The 19614-nt window shown below is 55.6% G+C and overlaps 2 protein-coding genes across 2 annotated transcripts in view; both read left to right on the forward strand.

Moving 5' to 3' along the window:
* LOC311161889 (uncharacterized protein) overlaps positions 1 to 12348 on the forward strand; it is a gene marked incomplete at both ends in the record, with an annotated part of 84650 nt that extends 72302 nt beyond the window's left edge. Inside the window, 25 exons of the mRNA XM_084219852.1 lie at positions 195 to 248; positions 499 to 606; positions 905 to 958; positions 1279 to 1332; positions 1553 to 1606; positions 2009 to 2062; positions 3386 to 3493; positions 3616 to 3669; positions 3806 to 3859; positions 4150 to 4203; positions 4573 to 4626; positions 4809 to 4862; positions 5091 to 5144; positions 5799 to 5852; positions 7327 to 7380; positions 7456 to 7509; positions 7674 to 7727; positions 7837 to 7854; positions 7985 to 8038; positions 8226 to 8288; positions 8916 to 9081; positions 9312 to 9418; positions 10062 to 10142; positions 11002 to 11190; positions 12199 to 12348. Of these exons, the coding sequence (XP_084075978.1) occupies positions 195 to 248; positions 499 to 606; positions 905 to 958; positions 1279 to 1332; positions 1553 to 1606; positions 2009 to 2062; positions 3386 to 3493; positions 3616 to 3669; positions 3806 to 3859; positions 4150 to 4203; positions 4573 to 4626; positions 4809 to 4862; positions 5091 to 5144; positions 5799 to 5852; positions 7327 to 7380; positions 7456 to 7509; positions 7674 to 7727; positions 7837 to 7854; positions 7985 to 8038; positions 8226 to 8288; positions 8916 to 9081; positions 9312 to 9418; positions 10062 to 10142; positions 11002 to 11190; positions 12199 to 12348 (1854 nt within the window). The remainder of the gene's footprint in view (positions 1 to 194; positions 249 to 498; positions 607 to 904; positions 959 to 1278; positions 1333 to 1552; positions 1607 to 2008; positions 2063 to 3385; positions 3494 to 3615; positions 3670 to 3805; positions 3860 to 4149; positions 4204 to 4572; positions 4627 to 4808; positions 4863 to 5090; positions 5145 to 5798; positions 5853 to 7326; positions 7381 to 7455; positions 7510 to 7673; positions 7728 to 7836; positions 7855 to 7984; positions 8039 to 8225; positions 8289 to 8915; positions 9082 to 9311; positions 9419 to 10061; positions 10143 to 11001; positions 11191 to 12198) is intronic.
* Positions 12349 to 13711: 1363 nt separating this feature from the next.
* SLC31A2 (solute carrier family 31 member 2) lies at positions 13712 to 19239 on the forward strand. Its single transcript, XM_084219574.1, has 4 exons — positions 13712 to 13847; positions 16653 to 16719; positions 17714 to 17882; positions 18412 to 19239. Exons 1-4 carry the CDS (start codon positions 13842 to 13844, stop codon positions 18578 to 18580), a joined length of 411 nt encoding a protein of 136 aa, XP_084075700.1. The 5' UTR covers positions 13712 to 13841; the 3' UTR covers positions 18581 to 19239.
* Positions 19240 to 19614: the final 375 nt, after the last annotated feature.

The raw sequence follows: 19614 nt of genomic DNA on the forward strand, positions 1-19614 counted from the left end.
CTTTTTGGGGTGGTGGGGTCACAGCTGGGGTGATCTCCCAGCACAGGAGGTGAGGCTGTGCCTTACCCAGCATCAAAATCCCGGCCAGGGGAGGGTGGAAAAACCCACAGAAATCAAAGCCCAGCTTTTAACCTGCCCTGGGTGGGGCTGGGGAGCAGCTCCTGTGTCTGATGTGGGCATTTTCCCCTGGGCAGGGTGACACTGGTGACACTGGGGATCCGGGTGAGCCAGGACTGCGGGGACAGAAGGTGAGGGGTGTCTCTAACCCTGTCCCTCTTTCCAGCACCTCAGCAACACCCCTGGCCTGCTCAACCTCTGCTGCTCCATGGTGGGGACAGAGCAGGACAGGGGTGTCCCCATGGCTGAGGAGCAGCCCAGGGTGACCTGCTCTCTGTGGCACCTGGCCCAAGGGTGACAGAGCTCACCTCCACGCAGAAGCTCATTTATTGCTGTTCCTTTTCCCTCTTTGTGGTGACACTTGTCTCCATCCCTGAGCAGGGCAATGCTGGCCCCAGGGGCTCTCCTGGAATTCCTGGTCCAGGAGCTGCCACAGGTGAAATTGGAGGCAAAGGCCAGAAGGGAGAGAAGGGCCGAGAAGGTTTGCTGGCAAGTACAGCTGGGGCTGGGCTACCTCACCCTGCAGTGTCCCCAAAGGCTGGCTGAGGGCTGCCAAGGAGGGCACCCACCCCTAGTGGGAAACCTTGGGCTCTGGGAGCTGCAGAAAACCCTAGGAGCTGTCAAATCTCCATAATTAGGGAGTTTCATGTCTCACAGGCATGACACCAAAATTGGCTGTTGCTGGCACAAAAAGATGGTTTGGGTTTGTGGGGCACCTTGGGGCAATGCTGCCTCCAGGCAAACTCCAGCCCTGCCAGGCTGGGAACAGTCTCCCTCTGTGTGCCAGGGCCAGGGCGGTGTCACCGGAGCTGCAGGACCTGCTGGAGCCAGAGGATGGTTTGTAAGTCAGATCATGTCCCCTCTCCCCTTCCAACCTGTCCCACACCTGGTCAGGGGACATTTGTGTGACTGGGAGCACTGGCAGAGCCCATCTCTGTCCCAGGCCTGCCAGGGGACATTTGTGTGACTGGGAGCACTGGCAGAGCCCATCTCTGTCCCAGACCTGCCAGGGGACATTTGTGTGACTGGGAGCACTGGCAGAGCCCATCTCTGTCCCAGACCTGCCAGGGGACATTTGTGTGACTGGGAGGGGACATTTGTGTGACTGGGAGCACTGGCAGGGCTGGGTGACCCGGGCTCCTCTGCTTGTGCCCTAACCAGGGGGGGACAGGACTCCGAGGTCCTCCTGGGCTCGACGGTCCCGAGGGAGAGAAGGTACAGAGAGATGATGGCTCCAACCCTTCATCCCTGGGTGAAACTCCCTTTTCTGGCCTCTTCCCAAGCTTTCCCGGTGGGAATGTGCTGGCACTGGCTGCATGGGTGTCCTGGGCAGGCTGGTGACAGAGGGACCTGCCATGGGACACCCCTGAGATCCAGAGCCAGCAAGGCAGGGAAGAGTTTTCCATGGACAGAGCTGTTTCCACTCCTTCCCCAGGGAGATCCAGGGCCACGAGGCGTGGATGGACCTGCTGGGGCTGCAGGATTCGAGGTACTGATGCCTGGAATGTTGCAGAGCTGGGAATTGCCAAAGGCTCCCCCAGCTCTTCCCTATTTCCAGTACAACCCAAAGGATTTGTTTCCCCTTCAATGGCCAGGTGGGGGGGCTCAGAAATGAGGAGGGGGTTTAACACCTCATACCTCAGCACTGACTCTCAAAACCCTAAAGCCCCAAACTCCCAGTACCTAAACCCCCAAAATCAGACCCTTTCCAGCACCCAGTGGTGCTTCTCGGAAAACCAGTTCCTGCTGCTGAACCCTGTTCACTCCCACGTGGCTCCCAGTGCTGTCTTGGCCAGCTGAGCGTGGGATGTGGGACAGGATGCTCAAAGTCCCCTCAGAGGTGAAGGACACGGTGCTGAGGGGCTTTTTCTGAGCTCCTGTGTCCCCTCAGGGACAGGCTGGAGATGATGGAGCGAAGGGAGATGGTGGCAAGCCCGGCCCAGTGGTGAGTACCAGCTCTCCTCCCAAAAATTCGCTTGGGAAAGAGGTTTGGTGGCATTTTGGGATGTGTCTCACCCTGGGGGTGGCTGCAAAGTGAGCTCTGCCAGCCTGGCCCTGGCTCCTGGCTCTGGGACTGAGTCACTGCTTCCTTGGATTTCCCACAGCAAAAGCTCCCAACAGGAATTTTAATAGAGCTGTTTTATTAACAGCTGTGCCAAAGTGCCAAGGCTGTTACACAGGTAACACTGGCTGCTGCAATCTGCCTGAGGCAGCTCCAGGGCTCTGGATCTCCCCTCCTTGGAGCAGATCTACAGCTGTCCCTGTGGCTCTGGGTGCTGCCCAGTGCCCCAGGATGGGCATTCTGGGCATGGCACAGAGCCCCAGACGGGTCATGGATGCCCTGAGCTCAGCTGCAGGATAAATCCCACCTGCACCCCAGTTTTGCCACGTTGCAGTGCCACTCTGCCCAGGCAAGATGTGCCCTTATGGAATCCCAGAACTGGGTTGGAAGGGACCTCAAAGCCCTTTGGATTCCATCCCCTGCCATGGGCAGGGACACCTTGCACAGGCTGCTCCAAGCCTTTAGCTTGGGTGATTTGCTGGGAGAGATCAGGCTCTGGAATAAACTCTGGGTGGATTTGCTGTGGAATAAACTGCAGGGAGATTTGCTGTGGAATAAACTGCAGGGGGATATGGTGTGGAATAAACTGCAGGGAGATTTGCTGTGGAATAAACTGCAGGGAGGTTTGCTGTGGAATAAACTGCAGGGGAATATGGTGTGGAATAAAGTTCAGGGGGATGTGGTGTGGAATAAACTGCAGGGAGATTTGCTGTGGAATAAACTGCAGGGGAATATGGTGTGGAATAAACTGCAGGGAGATTTGCTGTGGAATAAACTGCAGGGGAATATGGTGTGGAATAAACTGCAGGGGGGTTTGTTGTGGAATAAACTGCAGGGGAATATGGTGTGGAATAAACTGCAGAGAGATTTGCTGTGGAATAAACTCCAGGGAGATTTGCTGTGGAATAAACTGCAGGGGGATTTGCTGTGGAATAAATTCTAGGAGGATTTACTGTGGAATAAAATGCAGGGGGATGTGCTGTGGAATAAACTTCAGGGGGATGTGCTGTGGAATAAACTCCAGGGAGGTTTGCTGTAGAATAAACTCCAGGGAGATTTGCTGTGGAATAAACTCTGGGCAGATTTTCTGTGGAATAAACTCAGGTGGATTTGCAAAGCTCAGTGACACTGAAGTCCCTGAGGGGTGGCTGCTTGGGCCCTGCTGAGGACAGGGGTGAGCAGTGTCCCCCTCTCTGTGCCCTGCAGGGCTCACAGGGGGCTCGGGGACTGGCAGGTGCCCCTGGGCTCCGGGGCTACACCGGGCACGAGGGAGCCAGAGGAGTGGTGGGCACCAAGGGACAGCCAGGCCGGCAGGTAACACCTCTGCTCCATGGGGGACATCCCTGGCACAGCTCTCCCTGGGGGCAACAGCCCCAGCTGTGCCCTCCTGCCTTCCCCTGGTGCCAGCCTCGTGTTTTGTCCCCAAATGAACTCAGGGGACTCTGGGGCCACCGGGCGAAGCTGGAGCCACCGGGCTGAGTGGCACTGAGGTGAGTGGGCTCCTCTCTGTCCTATTCCCTGCCCCAGCTTTTCCAGCCTCCCAGATCTGTGTCCCTCACAGAATAACCCAAATAGCTGAATAACCCAAAGTTTTGGACTTGCCTTGAATTCTGGTTTCCTTCTTAGGGCCTGGTGGGTGCAAAAGGGGAGCCAGGAGAGCCAGGAAAACCGGGACAAATGGTGAGGAGTGGGATGGAGCTGTGGTGGTTCACTCTGAAAGAGGCTGGGGGATGCTGGCATCTCCTGGAGGTGTAAAAGTCCAATGCAGGCACCATCTCCTGCTCCTGCTGAATCCTCCCACAGCCCCCTTCTGCCCAGCCTGCTCCAGAGAGAGGGAAAATCCCAAAGGGAAGATTCCAGCTTAGAGCATCCTCCTGAACACCCTGGGGCAAGGCAGGGAGGGGAGCCAGGAGGGGCATCCCTGGCACAGCATCCTCACAGAGGGGTTTCCTTCTCCTTTGGGATTTTAGGGGCCTCCTGGACAAGCTGGTCCTAAAGGACGGAAGGGCCGCAAAGGAGAAAAGGTACCCCCAAATATCTCCCCTGGGGATGGCACCTGAGGGGCACTGCCCAGTGGGCATGGGGTGGGCAAGTCTGGGCTGCTCAGTCCCACTGGGGACCATGGAGAGCAAACTGGGAACCGCCCAGGAGGATCTGTTTTTCCCCACCTGCAAACACAGGATGCTCTTGGGCTGGTTCTGGGGTGAGGGGCTGGCAGATCCTGCCTCCAGCCTGGCTCAGGTGGCCCTGGGGGGCACAGGGGCCTCCCCAGCTCTTGGTGCCCATCTCCTGAATCCCTCATTGCCTGCTGGGCTCTGTCCCCATCCTCTTCCCCAATCCTGGGAGGTGGCTGAGCTGTTGGAGACCCACACCCCCCTCTCCTCTTCCCCCAGGGCGCTGCAGGGCAGGAAGGGGACAGAGGGGTCCCAGGAGAAGCTGGCAGACGGGTAAATGGCACTGCTGTCCCCACGAGGGTGGCAGGGAGCTGCTCCTTGGAGCCCGTGCAGGCTCTGCAGGGTGGTCCCAATTTTCTGGGGGCTCAGAATCCCTGGAGAAGGGATCCTGGAGGGACGAGGGGTGGCTGGATCAGTTTGGAACTACCTGTGAGTCTTTCACCTGTGGTTCCCAGGGCAAGCGAGGCAAGATGGGCCAGCAGCCCCCACGGGGTCCCTGGGGACACAAGGTAGGTGGCTTTGTCAGGCTGCCTTGCCCCCCTGGCAGTTTGGGGGTGCTCCCACCTGTCTGAGCCCTGGGTTAGAAAAGAATAAACCCCCATAACTGAGGGCTCTGCCCCCCCAGAGCCTCCCAGCCCAGCAGGGGCATCCCCCACAGCCACAGCCCCCATGGGCTGCTCTCCCTGCCCTGGAGCATCACCCTGGGCACAGCCAGGGCTTCTCCCTTTGCATTTCAGGGCTACCCAGGTGACAAAGGACTTCCAGGACCCCAGGGCCCCCAGGGACCCTATGTGAGTACCAGGGTGGGGTTTTGGGGTGCTGGCTGCTCCCTGTTTGACCCCACTGTGTGACCTGGCTCTGCAGGGACCCAAAGCAGGGACCTGTTTAAAATGAGGGAAGTTTTTAAATGGTTCATCCATCTCCTCCCATCTTCTCCTCCCAAACTGACATCCCAGGAGGGTGTGTGCAGTCAGACAAATCACATCATTCTCAAAATGTGGTTCTGGAGGCCAAATCTCTCTTTTAGGTATGTGTCTGATGCCAGGCAGTGCTGAGCACTGGTGGGACTCTGCCCACCTTCCCAGAGAGCTGTCATGGAGGGACAAACTGCAGCCAGCAAAAAGGACTCAAATATTTATTTTAATTACTAGAAATTGCTTTTTTCTCTGCTTAAAATAAAAAAAGCCCAACTTGGGCAACTTCACCAAAAAAAAAAAAAAAAAAAAAGCTGGATATTCTCAGCCAGCCAAGGCACCTCCAGTGCATTTTTAATGAGCTTTGCTGAGGGATCCTCCTGAAGGCAAAAATCAAAGAAACAATGAGAAAATGCCTCAAAGCTTCTAAAACTGCCTGAAATCCTCTGGATCCCCAGATGTGGGATCCTTGCCAGGGGCTGACAGGAGCAGCTCAGCCCAGGGTGAGGCAGTTCCATGTTTCTCTCTTAGGGCATCCCGGGGCTGAAGGGCATCAAAGGAGACCCTGGACCAAAGGGACACAAGGTAGGGGACATGTGCCAGGCACAGCAGGGACGCTGGGCACAGGGTGCCATCCCTTATTCCCCTCTTTTGGAGCCCTGATGGCTGCACCATCTTTCTCTGGGGGTTGGCCACCATGTCTCCAGGTGCTGAGAGATGGAACTTTAGATTTTCTCCCAAATCCAGGCCTTTTGCAGCTTTTCCATCCTCCTGGAGTTGCAAGCAGCAGTGTGGAGCCTTTTAATCCTTGCTCTCAGCATTGATGCTGATGCACCATGAGCTGAACCTCCCTTGTGCTATTCCTGATGGATTCTTGGCTGGGGAAACCGAGCACATCCCAAATCCCATCCCATCCCATCCCATCCCATCCCATCCCATGGATCCCATCCCATTGATCCCATCCCATCTCATCGATCCCATCCCATCCCATGGATCCCATCCCATGGATCCCATCCCATGGATCCCATCCCATGGCTCCCATCCCATCCCATCCCATGGCTCCCATCCCATCCCATCCCATCCCACCCCATGGCTCCCATCCCATCCCATCCCATCCCATCCCATCCCATTCCATCCCATTCCATCCCATCCCATCCCATCCCATCCCATCCCATCCCATCCCATCCCATCCCATCCCATCCCATCCCATCCCATCCCATCCCATCCCATCCCATCCCATGGATCCCATCCCATCCCAGATCCCATCCCATCCCATCAGTCCTATCCCATCCCACTGATCCTATCCCAGATCCCATCCCATCAGTCCTATCCCATCCCATTGATCCCATCCCATCCCACTGATCCAATCCCAGATCCCATCCCATCAGTCCTATCCCATCCCATTGATCCCATCCCATCCCATGGATCCCATCCCATGGATCCCATCCCATCCCATCCCATGGATCCCATCCCATTGATCCCATCACATCCCATCCCATCCCATGGATCCCATCCCATTGATCCCATCACATCCCATCCCATCCCATGGATCCCATCCCATCCCATCCCATCCCATTGATCCCATTCCATCCTATCCTATCCCATCCCGTTGATCCCATCCCAGTCCCTGGCAATGGGAAGCTGCTCAGAGCCTTCAGGAAAATGAAACTTTGGGAATCAATAAAACTCTAAATTCATTGTCAGCTCAGGAGCAGCTCCTGGGAGAGCAGGCAGAAGGGAGGCTGTGCTGGGATTTTCCCCCTGCTTCTGGTTTCAGCATACCAAGTATCTTCTTTATTCTCTCCAAGTGCTTCCTGGTAACTTCCAAGGTTTTCCTGAGAGATGTTTTAGTCTGGGATGATCCTTTCATCCCTGCTGCTGCCTCTGTCCCCAGCAATGTGGGGGCAGTGAATTCTCTGGGACAATTCTCTGGTGTTTGGGGGTTTTTGCTCCAGAAGTTTTGCAGCCAGCCATAACTGGGAATTTCCCCACCCACACTGCTGTCCTGGGGGTTCTGTCCTTCCCTGTGCCACCAAAGCTCTCCCTGACTCTCTCCTAGGGCGAGAAGGGCAGCAAGGGTGACCTGGGTCAGCAAGGGGACGATGGCTTCAAGGTGTGTGACAGGTTTTGCTCTTTTCCTTCCCCCTGGTCCCTTGTCACCCTGCGTGACATCCTGCCATGTTTCCAGGGCAAGCCAGGACCCCACGGTGTCCCTGGGAGGCCAGGACCCAAGGGAAGGCAGGTAAGGGCAGGGTGGAGAGGGATGTCAGGGACTGAAATGAGTATTTGGGGTGAATTTCTTATTTTTCCATATAAAATCCACCTGGGGACAGGGCTGGGTTGTGGAAGGATGCAGGGCTGGGGGATGTCCTGTGCAGTGCCCTGAGCTCTCTGCTGTCCTTGCAGGGTGACACTGGCCTCCCTGGCCCACAGGGACACCCTGGAATTCCCGGGACACCGGTGAGTCCTTCCCCCTCCCGCAGGTTTGGGGTTCACTCCTCACCCCACAGGGATGCAGCTGTGATCCCCTCTGCCTCCCTCTTATCCTGGTCCTGTCCTTTCCTTCCAGGGCTTGTCTGGACCCAAAGTAAGTAGTGGGGAGCAGCTGGAGTGGGATCAGTGGGATCCCTCCCCTCCTTCCCACTCAGGGGTGCAGCTCAGCACAGCAGCATCTCCCCCCTTGCTTTCCTTCCCTTCTGCACCTCCTCCTTTGGCAGGGGCTGAGAGGCTTCCCGGGCCTGCCAGGCCCCAGGGGCACGCCAGGAATGCCGGTAAGCAGAGCCACAAACCTCCCCCAGCCCAAAATGTGGGTGCCTCACTCCCCTAAACGTGGCAGTGAGGCCCTGCCATGCCATGCTGTCATCCCATGGGGATGTCCAGCTGCTGGCACTGGTGGAGGAGCTGCTGAGGGGCTCGTGGGCAGCAGGCAGTGTCACCAGCACTGTCATTGTCCCCCAGGGTCTGGCTGGCCCCCCTGGTCCCAGCGGGCCTGCAGTGATGCTGTCCCAGGAGGAGCTGCAGGTGAGTGACCCTTGCCCAAGAGGGAAGGTGTGCTGGTGTTTGCAGGGGTCTTAGGATGAGGGAAGAGATGAGAATCTTGGCTTTATGTTTTAGAAGGTTGATTTATTATTTTATGATATATATGATATTAAAAGAAAATGCTATATTAAAACTACACTAACAAAGTAGAAAAAAGATTTCATCAGAAAGCTAGCAAAGAAAAAGAATAAAATAATAATAAAATCTTGTGACTGATCAGAGAGTCTGAGACAGCTAGACTGTAATTAGTTATTAATTAAAAACAGCCACATAAAACCAATCAAAGATGCACCTGTTGCATTCCACAGCAACAGATAATTATTGTTGTTTTTTCCCTCTGAGGCTTTTCAGCTTCTCAGGAGAAAAGATCTTAATGAAAATATTTTTCAGAAAATATGTCTGTGACAGGAAGGGGCTGCCAGGGAGCTGCCCCGTGTCCTGCTCCTTCTGAGGCCTCCTGTGCACCAGGACCAAGGAGATCCAGCCACTCCCTCTCCCCCTGCTTGTCCTTGTCCCCTGCACGTGCCATCCCCTTCCCCAACACCTGATGATGTTCCTGGTGGGTGGATCTGTGGTCAGCTTGGTGATATGCCCTCCTTTTTCCTCCAGCACCTCATTTATTCCTCCAACCACCTGAATCACACCCTGGTCTGGGCTCTGCTGGACACCCTGAGCCGGGAGCTCCAAGCGCTCGTGCAGCATCCCAACGGCACCAAAACCAACCCGGCCACCACCTGCAAGGAGCTGCTGCTGGCTCACCCCGGCCTGCCCGACGGTACCAGGGGCATGGGGGCCCCCCTGGGCATGGCCTGGCCTGGGAGGGGACAGGCAGCTCTTTGAAATAAAGAGGGAATAAGGATTTTGGGGAATGAGGTCAGATAGGCAACATGGGCATCCCTGGAAAAACAGGCTGGCAGCCAGGCCACCAGCTGGGGGGAGATGGCATTGTGTGGCACCCTCCCTGTGCCCAACCTGGGTGCCAGGGCTCTCCTCTCCTCCATCCAGGGCAATACTACATCGACCCCAACCAGGGCAGCCCCCAGGATGCGCTGAGGGCCTTCTGCAACTTCACAGCTGGGGGGGAGACCTGCATCGCCCCCGTGCACAACCAGGTACGGGGCAGCTTTCATGGGGCAGCTTCAGCCCCGAGGGACCCCTCAGCATGGGTGGGGACAAGGGCTGGTGGGGCTGGAGAGGGACAGGGTGACAGTCCCTTGCAGTGGTGCCCAGTCCCTTGCTGTGGTGACAGTCCCTCTCTGTGGTGACCAATCCCTTGCTGTGATGACAGTCCCTTGCTGGGTGACAGTCCCTTGCAGTAGTGACCAATCCCTCATGGTGATGACCAATCCCTCGCTGGGTGACAGTCCCTTGCTGTGGTGACCAATCCCTTGCTGTGATGACAGTCCCTCGCTGTGGTGACAGTCCCTCTCTGTGGTGACAGTCCCTTGCAGTGGTGCCCAGTCCCTTGCTGTGGTGCCACTCCCTCTTTGGGTGACAGTCCCTCGCTGTGGTGACAGTCTCTTCCTGTGGTGCCCAATCCCTTGCTGTGGTGCCCAATCCCTCACTGGGTGATAGTCCCTTGCCGTGGTGACAGTCCCTTGCTGTGGTGCCCTCTGCCCTGGCAGGGAGTGAGGATCCTGGTCCCGGTGTGTGCCAGGCTGCACGGACACACAAGAGCTCTGTGCTGGCTCCTTGTCCTGTCAGTGTCACTATCCCCTGCTGGGACAGCGTGACAATTGTCCCTGCTCCCCTCAGGTCCCCATCAAGGCTTGGCTGAAGACCTACAGCTCTGAGAACACCTTTGAGTGGTTCAGCACCCTGCCCGGGGGCTTCCTGGTGAGTGCCCAGCTGGATCAGCCAAGGGGACACAGAGCTGGGGTGGGGGTCTCCAAGTGCCACCCTGCAGTGCTGGGACAGCACCCAGGTCCCCTGGCTGTGCACAGAGGGATGTGACACTCCTTCTGTGAGGAGCTCCAGTGCTGAACAGGCAGCTGGACCCTGCCAGGGTTTAGCCTTGGGGGAGCACAACCCCCCTGAAGCAGCCCCTGCATGCTGCATGTGAAAAACGCCAGTCACTTGTTTTTAAAATTTTAAAAGTTTAACAGTAATAAAATGGTTATAAAAATAGTAATAAAATAAGAGTAATAAGAATTTGGACATTTTGAATTAGGACAATATGAGACAATAGAAACAAAGAGTTATGGACAGTCTGGGCACCTTTTTCTGGACAACATAAGCCCGAAAAAGGACCCACGTTAACAGAGGATTAACCCTTAAAAACAACAGCCTGTTGCATATTCATACACCTCATGCATGATGCATAAATTCCATTCAAACACAGGATTCTGTCTGGGCAATGTCAGCTTCTTCCTCTTAATCCTGACAGCTCTTCAGGGCTGAGAGGCAGGAAGAAGTTCGTTTCTTCTGTGAAGGGAGCAATAAATTCTTTTTCTCTGAAAGACTGAGGTGTCCTGTGGCTGCTATCTCAGTGCGAGTCCTCTCTTTAAAAAGAAGTATCTTACACAGCATAGTTTCTATTTTAACCTTATGCTATAACCTAAAAACTACATTTAACACACTACTTAAGAAAATTAACACAGCCTAACTTTCTAACACAACACATACAGCATTCATTTTAACATCTGCGAGAAGCCAGTGATAAAATGGGCATTTTTCACACCGGATTTCCCTGCAGCTGGAATACGCGGGGGCCAGCCCGGTGCAGCTCCGCTTCCTGCGCCTGCACAGCCACCGCGCCGCCCAGAAGGTCTCGTACTCCTGCACACCGGCCCCGCAGCGCCGCCGGCCCCAGCCCCGCAAGGAAATCCGCTTCCTGACCGACTCCCGGGATCACAGCTACACCGCCAGCCTGCAGGGCTGCCTGGTGAGCCTGGCCCCGCGCAGCCCTTGCGCCGGTGCTAGAAATGAATACTCCACTTTAATAATTAATGAATCATTTCTTAAATTAAATCATTCATATTTATGTTTCTATTAATTTTAATTATTTTAATATTAATTATATACTTTACATATAAATAATTTTATTTATATATAAATATATATGTCATTTATATCATCTCCATTTCCATTATACATTTATATTATATATTATATATTCATATAATATAATTATAATTTCATATAATATAGTTATATATATTTATATATTTTATTTTAATATATTCAATATATATTAAATTTAATAATTTATTAAATTATCAAAGTATAAATTTGGAAAAAGTTTCAACTCTGAGCCAGGCGATCAGGGTTGGAGAGTCTCAGGATTTGGCCTCTATCACACCAAAGTCATTTCTAAGGGGTCCCTTTTATACAGTCTTTTGGGCTCTGGAAGGGGCTCTTCTTTAGCATATTTTAGCATATTATGGTAGTTTTTCTTTCTTGCTGCCATGCTTCCCAGAACCAATGGATAATTGCTGGAATCCTGTCAGGAGAAAACTTTCTGGGATAAACTTCTGATGATGCCTATCAAATGCCTTCTGCTGGGGTCTTGTCAGATGGAAAAAAATCCCCTGAAATATCCATCTCTCCATTTTTATCATGTAGCCTATTACTGCTTGTTGCCTGACACTGGCTTTGTACACAAAACGCTGTGGTTTTCATTTCCTTCAGCACGAATAATTTTATAACATACATCACACCTGCAAAAGGCTCTCGAGGTTTGGAGAGCCCTTTGGAGAGTGTTTGAAGCCCCACAGTTTGGGATGGAGCGGGGGAATGGGGATGGAGAACATCCACTCCCCCTGCCCAAGGGGCTTCCCGGTCTGGGGATGTGGCAAGGGGGAGGAAAAGCCAGGAGGGGCTGGGGATGGAGACTCCAGGCCCTCAGCTGAGGGCTTTGGTGCCACTCAGCTGTCCCTGATGGTCATTTCAGCTGGACAACGAGTCCTCCATCACCGACACCATCTTCCAGTTCAGCACGGAGGAGCTGTGGCTGCTGCCCCTGCGGGACCTGGCTGTGTTCCACAACGGCGACGCCTCGCACCAGTTTGGTTTCACAGTCGGACCAGTTTGCTTCAGCTGAAAGTGGTGCCGCCCAAACCGAGCCAGCCAGTTCTGTCCCCACCCAAGAGCCATCCCAGTGGGGACAAATGGAGCTGGAGGTGGCACAGGGCTCCCAGCTGCTCCACAGAGTGCTGTGGTTGGAGCTGTGTTATGCCCTGGACTCCACTTCCTTCTGGAGTAGAGGAATATTGTTTACAGAAGTCATTTCTCTATAAATTATATATATATTATATATGTATATATTATATATGAGAAGGTGCTGATTTAATGACTGCTTGGGGGAGGTTTGTGTAATTATAATCACTGGGAACTGTCTGTAAGGGAAGAAACCCCAAGGAACAAAACCAGTGCCAGCCTGGGAAAAGGGGAAGGAAAGGAGCTTTTCTTTGCCAGGGTCAAGTGCACAAATGGTTGGAGCATTGATTGCCCAGGACTGGGCTGGGAAGTGGCCCTGGTGAGCCTGGGAGAGCCCAGTGTGCTGCTGCTCCAGCACCTCCCTCCCAGCCAGGCACCAAGTGCTGCAAAGGGGTGAAAATGTTCATCCCCCCCAAATCCTCCCTCAGTTTTGAGTCAATCACTGAGTTTGAGTCCCTTCACTGAGTGGGATTTTAGTGGTGTAGACCAGGCATTGTAGCAGTGGGTGCCTTGGTGGGCATCTGCACCTGCTGGCACTTGAGGAAACTGAGGCAGGGCCAGCTCAGCGCTCCCTGTTCCCAGGTGTAATGGGGATGGTTGGAATGTCCCAGCATGGAGCAAACATCTGTGTGCTTCCAGTCACAGCTGGGAGGAAAGTTCCCCTTTGTCCTGCCTGTCTGTAGGGAAAATAAAATCACAGAATCCTCAATGGTTTGGGTTGGAATAGAACTTAGAGACCACCCAGTGCCACCCCTGCCATGGCAGGGACACCTCCCACTGTCCCAGGCTGCTCCCAGCCCTGTCCAGCCTGGCCTGGGGCACTGCCAGGGATCCAGGGGCAGCCCCAGCTGGAACAATTCCCAATTCCCAACATCCCATCCATCCCTGCCCTCTGGCAGTGGGAGCCATTCCCTGTGTCCTGTCCCTCCATGCCTTGTCCCCAGTCCCTCTCCAGCTCTTCAGGCCCTGCAAGGGGCTCTGAGCTCTCCCTGGAGCCTTCCCCTCTCCAGGCAGAACATCCCCAAAAATCCATCAGCATTTTTAGGGTGCCGGGGGTGACCAGCAGAAAACCCCCTGGGGTTCTTAGCTCAGCCCCGGGGCCGGGATGGAGGCGGGAGCGAAGGGAATGCGAAGCCGCGCTGCGCGCAGGGCCCGGCCCGGGCCGTACCCGGGCTCGGAGCCCGGCAGGGCCGCGGGGAGGAGGGGACAGGCCCGGGCCCGCCCCGCACTACAGCTCCCGGAGAGCCCCGCGCGGGGCCACGGCGCCGCCACAGCGCCGCGACGTCCGCGGGACAGGCCGCGACAGCGCCGCGACATCGCCGTGACAGCGGCCCCGGGGAACACGGGCCGGGCTCCGCGCCCGCTGCCACCGCCACCATGCAGGTGAGCCCCGGGACGGTACCGGGAGACCTTCCTGGAACCCCGGAAAAACCCCCTGGAACCCCGTGATTCCACCCTGGAACCCCTTAAATCCCCCCTGGAACCCTGTGATTCCACCCTGGAACCCCTTAAATCCCACCCGGAACCCCGTGATTCCACCCTGGAACCCCTTAAATCCCCCCTGGAACCCTGTGATTCCACCCTGGAACCCCGTGAATCCCCTTGGATCCCCTTAAATCCTCTCTCTAACCCCGTGATTCCACCCTGGAACCCCTTAAATCTGCTGGAACCCCGTGAATCCCCATGGAACCCTGTGATTCCACCCTGGAACCCCTTAAATCCCCCCCGGAACCCCATTATTCCCCCTTGGATCCCCTTAAATCCTCTCTCTAACCCCGTGATTCCACCCTGGAACCCCATGAATCCCCCTTGGAACCCCGTGAATCCCCTTGGATCCCCTTAAATCCTCTCTCTAACTCCGTGATTCCACCCTGAAACCCCATGAATCCACCCAGGAACCCCTTAAATCTGCCTGGAACCCCATGAATCCCCATGGAACCCTGTGATTCCACCCTGGAATCCCTTGATTTCCCCCCTGGAACCCCTTAAGTATTTCTGGAAGCCTGTGTTACCCCCCTGGGACCACATGAATCCCCACCTGGAACCCCATGAATTCCACTGGATCCCCTTAAAACCCCCTTTGAAGCCCCAAGCATCTACTCTACACCTTAAATATCCCTGGAACCCCGTGGATCCCCCCCTGGAACCCCATGAATCCCCCCAGAACTCCTTAAATCTCCCTGGAAGTGTCCAAGCTCAGGTTGCACAGGGCTTGGAGCAGCCTGGGATGGTGGAAGGTGTCCCTGCCCATGGCAGGAGTTGGGACAAAATGAACTTTAGGATCCTTTCCAACCCTAGTTGTTCCATGGTTCTGTTTGATGTTTAGCGCTCCCAGCCCCCTGAAGCAGCAAGGCCTGGAGGGTGACACAGTCCTGGGGAGGATCCCAGTTTGGGGACACCCTGATAACCAGTGTGTCCCCAGTGTGGGGCTGCAGTTGGGACTGTCCAGAGTGGGGTCAGGGTGCTGAAGCTTTATCCCAAAGTGTGGGATTAGACATCCCAGTTGGGCTGGAGCAGCAGGCTGGGATGCAGCCTGGCACTGCTCTGTGCAGGCACCACTGGTTTTGCTAGAATAACCCCAAAAGTGCAGCAGATCCAGCCCTAAATGCAGGTTGAGCACGGATTTCCCAACAAGTTTTTGTTCCTGCTGTGAATTCCTGCGGGGGAGGAGCTGGGCACAGCCTCACCTGGGAGCCTGCTCAATCCAACCCCTGCTGCAGGGCAGGTGGGGGAGGACAGGATCCCCTCCCTCAGCCTGGGACATCTCCCTGGCAGCAGTGGGAAGAATGCAGGGATTTTTAGGATTTTGCCCTCTTCACCCACCAAGAAATCTCTCTGTGGCATCGCTGTTGGCCCAAGGAGCATTATTTTGGTGTCACACCCATGCTGGGCACCCAAAAACATGTGGGTCCACCCCAGGCTGGGGCAGCAAAGGGATCTTCTGGATCTCTGGAACAGGCTGCCCAGGGAAGTGGTGGAATCACCATGCCTGGAATTGTTCAAAAAACACAGAGAGGTGGCACTTGGGGACAGGGTTTAGTGGAGGCCTTGGCATGCTGGGTTCATGTTTGGATTTCATGATCTCAGAGGGTTTTTCAAAAGTTAATGACTGATTCTGCCCATCTCTTCTGTCCCCCATCCCACCCTCACCTGCTCCTTCCACCACCTGTGGGTGAAGCCCTGTGAAGGAGAAATAGCTTCATTTAAAGACTAATTATCATTAATCTGTGGCCAAAGGAGGCTTAAAAGGGTGAGCCAATTACATGTGCTAATGTGTTGTGGGTAAGGAGGGCCCAGGGCTGTAATTGGAGCCGGGCTGTGGCCTGAACACCCACGGGGTGCTGCATGGTATTTCTGGCTGAGGTTGGTCCTGCTCCTGTCAGTCACCTCTGCTGAGGTTGGAAAAGGCAGGAAGGAGCAGCCAAACATGGATCTGTGCAGGAGAGGAGCAGCTGTGAGCTCCACAAACACCTCCTAGGGAGGTTCACCAAAGGGAGCACAAAAAACCCAGCAAAATTCCACCTTTTGAGTAAGATATGGCAGCTGGATATGAGCTCTGCAGCTAATGTTACACAAGAGCAATTCCTGTTCCTCCTGTTTCAGCAGGGTGAAGGAGGAGGGGTGCTGCCTTTGCAGGTCCTGGCAGTGTTGGGATTGATGCTCCTCTGCCAGGGAGGCACCCTGGACCTGGTCCCCACTGTTGGGTGGTCACACTTGTGGCTCTGGGTGCCTTGGTGGTTGAGTTTTTGGGTGTCCTGGCAGTGCAGGAAGTTTCTCTGCCCTGGGAGGCAGAGGGGAGTAGAGGCTCTGCCCACCAGCTTCCCCTCAGTCTCCACCTGTCCCCAGGGACCTTCCCTCCTCAAATTCATGTGGATGAAGTCCTGTATTCATCTCTCTTTGTCACAGGGGTAAATTGGCTTTTTGTCAGAGCCCAGACATGCACAGGAGGTGCTGCTGGGGGTGGAAATTGTCCTGCTGGAGCTCACGGGGAGAGTCCAGCCCAGTCAGTGTGACTGTGATTGTCTGTGCAAGTTCCTCTTCCCGTTTCAGAACTGGGGAGAAACTTGCACCATTTGGTGAATCCCCAGATGAGCTTGCCAGGGTGGGGGGTGCAGGGACCTGCTGACAGTGTGGGCACCCATCACCCTGAGGGGTTCCTGCACTGCCCTTCCCCGGCCTCTTTTCCAGATGACCTTCTACTTCTCAGACACGGCAGTGCTGCTCTTCGACTTCTGGAATGTCCACAGCCCCACAGGTAGGCTGCCAGCACTGGGACATCCCTCCATCCATCCATCCATCCATCCATCCATCCATCCATCCATCCATCCATCCCAGTCCATCTGTCTTTCCACCCTTCCATTCCTGTCCGTCCATCCATCCATCCATCCATCCCTGTCCCTCCATCCCTGTCCATCCATCTCTCTACCCTTCCATTCCTCTCCATCCATCCCTCCATCCTTCCATCCATCCCTCCATCCCTGTCCCTCTCTCCATCCCTTCATCCATCCCTGTCCCATCCCTCCATCCCCTCACTGCAGAGCTGTGTGGGCTCCTGGAGCAGTTTTTGGCAGGACCTGCCCCTCCCTGCTGAGCTGTGCTGTGCCCTGGGCATGCCCCAGGCAGGGGTTGATCCTCCCAAGCCAAGAGCAGCAGGCAGGGAGCTGTGTGAAGCCCCCCCTCAGGCTGCCAACCCCCAGATCACACAGGAATGGCTCAGCTTCCCTCTTTCACAGTCTTCTGTCTGGTTTTGTTTATTCTCCCAACATCATATTTTGACTCCTGAGTTTGCTGTGGAGTCAATGCAAAGCTGTGTATTTGTTTCACAGCAGCTCTCTAGGACAAGAGTGCACAGCTTTAAGCTGAGCCAGGAGAAGTTTAGGCTTAGTTTATTCTTCATTTTCCTAAATTAAGAATGTAGGAAAAATTTCTTCATTGGAAGGGGCTGCCCTGGGAGGTGGTGGAGTCACTGTCCCTGGAGGTGCTTAAGGAAGGATGGGATGGGACACTCAGTGCCATGGTCTGGGTGACAAGGTGCTGTTGGGTGAGGTCACAGCTTTTCCAACCTAATTCTGTGAGTTAAATACACCATTTCCTGACATTTAACAACCCTGCTGCCCAGCCCCAGTGCCAGGAGCCCCTCACATCCCCCCGTGGATATTCCCAAACCCCCTGTGCCATGCCCTGCTGTGGCCCTGTCACCCCCAGAGGCTCTCCCCGTGCATGGCAGTGTCGGGGTGTCTCTCCTGCAGGGATGGCGCTCTCGGTGCTGGTGATCCTGCTGCTCTCTGTGCTCTATGAGGCCGTGAAGATGGGCAAGGCTGTGCTGCTGCGGCGGGCGCTGCTGGCCCTGCCCCGCAGCCTCAGCCACGAGGCCCTGACCGAGCCCCAGGAGGGGGACAGCGACCCCGCGCAGGGCAGGTACCACAGGGACCCCTGGCACCCACCTGGCAGGTCAGGGATGGCCAGCACAGAGGGGAGAAGGGCTGTGAGGAGGAGCTGCAGGCTGCCAGGGAAGGGGGGTGTGTACAGCCTGGGGAAGGGGCTCCAGGGGCAGCCCAGCCCCTCCAGATCCTCTGGGAGGTGTCCAGGGTGGTGGCTAGAGGCTCATGTTCCCCTCCAGGAGCTGTTGTGCAGGGTGCAGGAGGGCCCTACTGGTTTGGGGATGGGCACAAGCAGCAAGTCAGTCCCCACGAGGCCCTGACAGTTCCCTTCTTTGGAGCCAAGCCCTGGGTTTTTCCTTTTGTGTTTAATCCCATATCATTTCTGAGGCTGCTCTTACTGCCAGCCTCGTTGGTTTTGGAGCAGGATTTCCCCCTGAGCTGCTGTTTGTAGCCCCCACCCCTCTCCCTGCTGCCCAAATGCCCTCTGGCCTCTGCAGGCTCCTGGTGGGAGGTGATTCCAGCTGTCCCAGCCCCTCATTGATGGCATTTCCCCTCTCCTTCCCCAGGTGGTTCTGGTTCCACGTGGGCCAGACTCTGTTCCACGTGCTGCAGGTGGTGCTGGGCTATATGGTGATGCTGGCTGTCATGTCCTACAACGCCTGGATCTTCCTGGGGGCCATTGTGGGCTCCACCCTGGGCTATTTCGTGGTGTACCCCCTGCTGGGCCGGGGCTAGAGCCCCCTGGGGTGGTGGCACACGTGTCCCACCTCCTGCTCCTTTGTCTGGAATAGCTGCTGTCACTTTTGCTGGGTCTGTCTCTGTCCCAGTGCTCTGTGGGACACAGAACTCCAAGGACTTGCTGGGGCCCCTCAGGGCTGGCCCTGCTCTGGGGACAGGGAGCCCCATGGCCAGCACTGGCCTTGGCTGGTGGCTGTCCCCCAGCTCTCAGGGACCTTTGTCCAGGTGGTGACAGCAGGAGGGTGCTGGCATTTTCTCCCCTCCCTGCTTTTCGAGGAGGTTCATCCTGGCTGGAACGGGAAGGATCCGGTGACTTGCTGGGGACAGGGACCCCTGCCCTCCTGCCCAGAGCTGCCTTGCACCAAGCCCCTCTTCACACAGTGCCTTTGGGGACACTGGGGGGTCCTGCCACCCCCACCCCGCTCCTGTGCTTCAGGGATGGGGCTGGAGCAGCCCCTGAGCACCCGCTGGTGTGGCTGTGCCGGGGGGAAATGCTGCTCCAGGTGCCTCTTGCTGCTTCCTCAGGACACCCCTTTGAATAAAATCATCTCAGCTCCACTCCTGATTTGTGCCACTGCTGGTGGGCTCAGGATGTGACACCCCTGGGTCACAGTGGGACTGGGGATCCCCAGCCCTGCCCAGAGAGGTGCTTCAGGAATAAGGAGAGTCTCCTCTGGCTTTAAATAAAGCTTTTCCATTTTATTAATTATTATAAGCATATCTTTAAACATTTGTATAACTTTCTTAATAAAATATCCTGGAAGAGACAGGTTTGAAGTTCACAGAGAAAGGCACTTTGAGGGGAGCCTCCCAAGGCACTTTGGGGGCCCCCCTGAGTGGGTTAGGCTGGGCACCCCCCTTCTGAGGCAGCTAAGCACAGGTGGGTGTCGGGGTGCTGGTCCCTGCTCCAGGTGTAACACCCAGGGGTCCTGCAGACCCCCAGCACCTCCAGGGCTTTTGGCATCACTGTGTGGGGGCTGCAGCACTCCTGTCCCCATGACACATGGGGGGGTCAGGAAACCCCTGCTCTT

The sequence above is a fragment of the Fringilla coelebs genome (genome assembly GCF_963513975.1).
Source record: "Fringilla coelebs genome assembly, chromosome: 21".
Lineage (NCBI taxonomy): Eukaryota > Metazoa > Chordata > Aves > Passeriformes > Fringillidae > Fringilla > Fringilla coelebs.

Excerpts from the sequence above, each read along its gene's own strand:
- SLC31A2 (XM_084219574.1), top strand. Across the intron at positions 16,720-17,713 it reads GAATGTCCACAGCCCCACAG|GGATGGCGCTCTCGGTGCTG; the intron begins GTAGGCTGCCAG and ends TCTCTCCTGCAG. Across the intron at positions 17,883-18,411 it reads AGCGACCCCGCGCAGGGCAG|GTGGTTCTGGTTCCACGTGG; the intron begins GTACCACAGGGA and ends CTCCTTCCCCAG.